At 35.6% G+C, this 5,933-nt stretch overlaps 1 protein-coding gene across 1 annotated transcript; it reads left to right on the top strand.

Moving 5' to 3' along the window:
- The first annotated feature begins 4,814 nt into the window (after positions 1–4,814).
- On the top strand, positions 4,815–5,309 carry LOC147493363 (uncharacterized). Its single transcript, XM_086567841.1, has one exon. The coding sequence runs from the start codon at positions 4,815–4,817 to the stop codon at positions 5,307–5,309; it is 495 nt and encodes a 164-aa protein (XP_086423967.1).
- The last annotated feature ends 624 nt before the right edge of the window (positions 5,310–5,933 follow it).

Genomic DNA, 5,933 nt, shown 5'->3' with positions numbered 1-5,933 from the left:
AATCATTTTACATCCTGTCACAAGATGACAGTGATCGACCAAGTTTGGAGCCTGGAGCTCGAGATAACCTTGCGTGCCTGACCCAAGTGACACTGGGGCTAGCTAGTCGCGCATGTGAGCCCTTGGTGAATTTAGACTCCTATATTTGACAGGCTGGTGTAGGATGAAACCAAGAGTTGAAAGGATATTTCAGAGATGAAATATCAGTTCAACTCTTTATGCTAGCAAGGTGGACTTAGAGATGAGTACATCTTGCTAGGAATCGATACTCAAGTCTGTTTTCGGGTTTGTCTATGAACCCAAAACGGATTAGAGATGATAGTGATATGTTTTCTAAAAGCTAGACTTTGCATGAGTAGGATTAATCCTCTAGCTCTCTCTCTCTCTCTCTCTCTCTCTCTCTCTCTCTCTCTCTCTAATTTTCTCATTTAATCAAATAAATTTCGACATTTACCTTGTCTTACATATAAAGTTATCGTTAGGAAGTCACCAATAAAAAGATCAACATCCTTCTCACATGGTTCTCTAAAGTGCTATATTTTTAGTTGTGACATCATCCTAGTCTTAATGTTGGAACGAACACCCTTACTCTAACTTACGAACGCGACACGTGAGTAAGGAAAAGATTGACAATTAGCATTCTTTGAAGGTTGTGAAATCATAAAATGCAATCTAGCAAAAGTGTTAACATCAACTACCACCACCACCACCACCACTGCCACCACCTTACTATTAAGGTAATTTTTTAAAATTGATATTCTAATTATCAAAATTGATTTGAAACTGAAAATCAAATTATACGCTTGTTTCAAATTAATCTATTCAAGTTAAATGTGATGTAAAGCATAGTTATTTTTTCTATTTTTACAAGTGCTTATAAGAGGAACTTAAAATGAAAAAGAGTTTATGACTATTTAGTACCACGTACTTTCATTTTTTTTTTCTAAATGGTACCCGTACTTTTTTTCTCGCCTATTAGTACCACGAACTCTCAATTTGTGTCAATTTAGTACCTCCGTCTATTTTTCGTCTCAATCTGTCCAATTTCGCTAACGGGGACCTATCATGTTTAAGCACGTGAGCTGGGTTTCTCTAATTAGCGCTAAATAACCCAATTAGTTACGTAGGCCATGGGACAGACATAAAAAAAAGAGTACTAAAAAAAATAAAAAATAAAAATAGAGTAAAGTGTTGAACCAAAAAGAGTACCCAAGAAAGTGTGAACCCTTAAAAATAAAATTGAATATCAAAGCAAAGACAAAGAATAAATTGAAGCTCTTTTGAGGAAGCTTGAGTGTTGCGTTGTCTCAGTAAGTTTTTTTATTAGAATCAAAATTATTCCCTTTTGAGTCATCCCTTTTGTTTAGTTTATTTAGCTTAAAAAATTTGGGGATTTGTGGATTGAAATTCTATATTGATTCTTATATACTTTTATTATAATGTAATAATTTATTGATATATATATTTTTTTGTTTATTTGTATATAGTGGGCACATTCAATTTAGTATTACACCATGGTGGTTTGTTCTATTGGGAGCCAATATTGCATTATGAAGCTGGGTATAAGCAAGTGTATTATGGTCTTAATCCTGATGCTATGAACTTGTATGATCTTCATGCTAAGGTTGCTCAATTGGGTTATATACTAAACTACAATTATTGGAAGCTATGTTATCATTATCCTGGGTTATCTCTAGCAGAAGATCCTAAATTAATTGGCAATGAAAGATCTATCTCTAAAATGTTAAACCAAGCTGCTGTGTATGGAAGCATTGATGTGTATGTTATCCATAAAGAAGATAAAGAAAAAGATTATGAGTTTGAGGATGAGGATGAGGGTAAGTTTGAAGAGGAAAGGGGTGTTGATGACATCAATGAAGCTGGAAGTTTAGACTTTGCCACTGATGATGAAGAATTGATAGAGGTTAGGGTATCAAATGCACAGAGGAAGGCTGAGAAGTTGGCTTAAAAAAAAAGTAAACAAACAACTACTGAACCACCCACTGAACCAACAAGAAATGATAAACCACCTACTGAACCAATGACTGAACCACCTACTGAACTAATGACTAACCCACATAATGAAGTTGTGGATGTACTTATTTATCATGTTAATAATGGTTATGATATTGAGTATGCTGATAGTCAGGGCCGGCTCTGAGGGCAGGCCAACTAGGCGGGCCACCTAGGGCCCCCAGCATATTGGTTAAATTTTGGGCCCCCAAGTATAATTTTATACCCACTAGACCACATGTAAAAAGGACTCTTGTTCAGTCTAGTCAAATTAGGCTTATGTGCCAGTCCAAATCGGTGCCTAACCGACTCGTATAAAAGCATTGTTCTAAAAGTCGTTATAAAATTGGTGGAACCGACTTCGCTAGGCCCTAGTCGTTTAAAAATTGGTGGACCGACTAGATTAGGCGGGACCGATTAGACGGCTAGGTGAGTCTAGGCGGTCCAGTCAAGTTTTTTTTTTTGAATGATTAAATGTCGAAAAATAAAGGCCCGTGTAGGCTTAAGATTTGAATGAGTTTAAAAGACTTAAATCTAATGTAAATTATATGCCACTATAACAAAGAGTATGTTTTTATATGAAGTCAATATTTCTCAACTATTATGCATTTTTGTAATAAGTATTTTTGTATGTGTTTATTTTTTGAGTTATGGTAAATGATTTTTTTCATTTCTTGTAGTATATGTGTGTATTACTATATATATTAGTAAAAAAAACGCCTAGCGCCTAATCCATCTAGGCACTGCCTAGAAAGTTTAGGCCTTAGGCGCTCTTCCACCGCCCGACTACCGCCTAGCGTTTTTTAGAACACTGTATAAAAGACTTGTTTTTTTTCTCAATAATATAGGCCCATTTTAAGAAACTCGCCTTGGGTCCCTCAAAGTTCAGGGTCGGCCCTGCTGATAGTGATGATTATGACACTCCTAAGTCAGAATCAGATTATGAGTGTGACACTCATGTTGTAAATAGGGAGAACCCAAGAACTAATTACCATGTTTACAATTTGATCAGCTCCCAAATGTGCGGTTTATTACCCTTATATTAATTCATTATAGCCCGTCTTACGTTTAATGAAAATACAACTCACAGCTTTTATTGTCTTTTTCAGGTTACGGAGAATTTCAGGCCACTTATCATAAAAGCTGCGTCTTAGCACCTAAATGAGCCTTAATCACGCTTATTATGAAGACCAAAAGCTGCTATGAAAAAGTGTTGAAAAAGTCAAAGTCAATGGTCAAAGTCAAAGGTCAAAGCCCTCAACTTAGAAGACCAGAGATGAAGGTCCTTATTTCAAAATATGGCATTCTCTAAAACCTACCTTGGTTAAGAAGAAATAAAAAAGCAAAGGCAAAAGTGAAGTGTGAGGTGTCTCAAAAGTAATGGAGGAAGGCAAATCAGTAAAAGGCAAAAGTAGGGGTATATAATCTAAAAGTTAGGAAAAGAGAAAACATCCATTGTTTTAGGATCCAAACCATTTGGTTTGTAGGATTTAGTTCTTGTTTTTCAATTCAAGTCTTTTACTTTATTGTTCTTTATTTCTTTCTTTTTAATCTTATTATTTTTGTTTATTTCAATCAATCAATCAGTCTTATCTTGTTGTTCTTTATTTCAATCTTCATTTCAATGTTTTCATGTCATTTCCATCTTAAACAACTTATGTTTTCATGTTCTTCATTAGCTTAAAACTACACAAGTTCTACACTAAGAGTATACCTTCCTTCTTCTTCAACTCCCACATTCAAACTTCAAACAATTTAGGATGAACCTCACTTCTAATGTTTTGAAGACTACACCACAATCCACAGCTTCACAATCCTCAACAGGACATGTTTACATTTGTGCTTGAAGTTGGGCTGAAGTTTACCTCTCCTCAACAGTTGAAGGAGTGTTTGAGTAACTACTCAGTTGCAAATGGTTTTTCCATTTTGTATAAGAAGAATATGACAACACAACTTCTATCTCTTTGTGCTCCAAAGTGTCCATGGAAGCTGCATGCAAGCTATACGGAAGATTCATCAACTTTTCAGATCAAGATATTGAGAAAGGTACACAAGTGTGGTAGAAACTACAATGTTAAAATGGGGAATTCTATGTGGCTTACAAAGAGGTATTACAATAAGATACTTGCTAATCCAACTTGGAAGCTTGCAGACTTTAAGACTGAAATCTTGAATAAATTTGCATTAGAAGTAACTACAACACAATGTCTGAGAGCCAAGAGGAAAGTTTTAGGTGGTGTTGACAAGGGTTTAGAGCTTTATTATGCCAAGGTGTACGTCTAAGTATGCACATGAAAATAGAGGTTGATAGACCTAACCCAGTACAGATGGAAGTGGATCCACCATTATCAGTAGGTCATTTTCAGAGGATGTATGTTTGTTTTCATAGTTTGAAGAAGGGTTGATTGGAAGGATGTAGATCTATATTAGGTCTAGATGGTTGTTTTTTAAAGGGATTTGTCAAGGGTGAGCTTCTGACTGTAGTAGGAAGGGATGGGAACAACCAAATGTTCCCTATTGCATGGGCACAAGTGGAGAGTGAGAACAAAGACTCTTGGTGTTGGTTCCTTGACAGATTGCTTAATAATTTGAATATTTTAGATGGATAAGGGTGGACAGTTATCACAGATCAATAGAAAGGACTTGTTGAGGCTCTACATTTGTGCCTACCATTGGCTGAGCATAGGGCATATGCTAGGCATATATATGAAAATTTTAAGAAAAAATATTATGGGCTGCAACTCAAACTTGCTTTTTGGAAGGCATGTAAAGATAGTACACCTCAAGAATTTGATATTGCTATGGAGGAGTTAAAGAAAGTGAACCAGGCAGCACATACATACTTGATGGATAAGAATCCAATTGCATGGTCAAGGGCCTTTTTTGCAAGTCACTATACTTGTGAAGCTGTTGAGAACAACATGTGTGAAATGTTTAATGGGACAATTGTTGAAGCTAGGAGTGAACCAATAATCTCTATGTTTGAGGAGATTAGAATGAAGTTGATGGAAATAATGGTCAAGAGAGTAGATATGATGCGAGGATGGGAGGATACTATATGCCTTAGAGCTAGAGAAAAGTTAGAGGCAAACAAGCTAGAATATAAGCACTGGAGGGTATTTTATTTTGGGAACCAACATTTTGAAATAAAAAGGGATACGATAGCTTATATAGTGGACATGAAACAGAAGACATGTACTTGTAGACTATGGGAACTCAGTGGAATTCCTTACTGTCATTTCATCGTTGCAATGTTTAACAGTGGAGATGAACCTGAGAAATATGTTGCACACTAGTATTCTGTTGATAGCAATAAGAAGGCATACTCCCACTTTCTCAGACCCATGAATGGTGAGAATCTTTGGATAAAGACCAAGGTTGCAAAGTTTTTGCCACCCAAGAATAAGAGAATGCCAGGCATGCAAAAGAAGCTGCGGAGGAAGGGCTTCCATGAATCACCAAGTAAGAAAGCAGATGTTGTTAGTAGAAAAGGTAGAAAAATGACTTGTCAAAGATGTAAGAAGGTTGGCCACAACAAGAAAGGATGTAAAGAGATACTAAATGCACCTGTAAGTTACTTAATTGGATTAAATTTAAGTTACTTAATTACTTTGAGTACTCACTAACTTTCATTACAGGAAAACCAAGTGAATGATGACACTCTTATGAATGAAGAAATGATTGGTAATTACATGAATGTGGAAATGAATGATGTCATACATGAGAATGTAAGTATTCCCCAAAAGAAAGCCAAAGCCAAAGCCAAAGATAATGTTGTTAAAGAAATACCCCCACAACTTGTAAGTATTCCTTTTTAAAATTTATTTTATGCTGTTTAAAGGCCAATTAGGAATACCAAAATATGTAAGCTATTTAATTTTTTCATTTTAACAGGTAAGAAAGTACAAGAATTCAATTGT

The sequence above is a fragment of the Coptis chinensis genome, chromosome 6, assembly GCF_015680905.1.
Source record: "Coptis chinensis isolate HL-2020 chromosome 6, ASM1568090v1, whole genome shotgun sequence".
Taxonomy (NCBI): Eukaryota; Viridiplantae; Streptophyta; class Magnoliopsida; order Ranunculales; family Ranunculaceae; genus Coptis; species Coptis chinensis.
The sequence above is the reverse complement of the archived record's forward strand: the minus strand, read 5'-3'. Positions and strand labels throughout refer to the sequence as shown.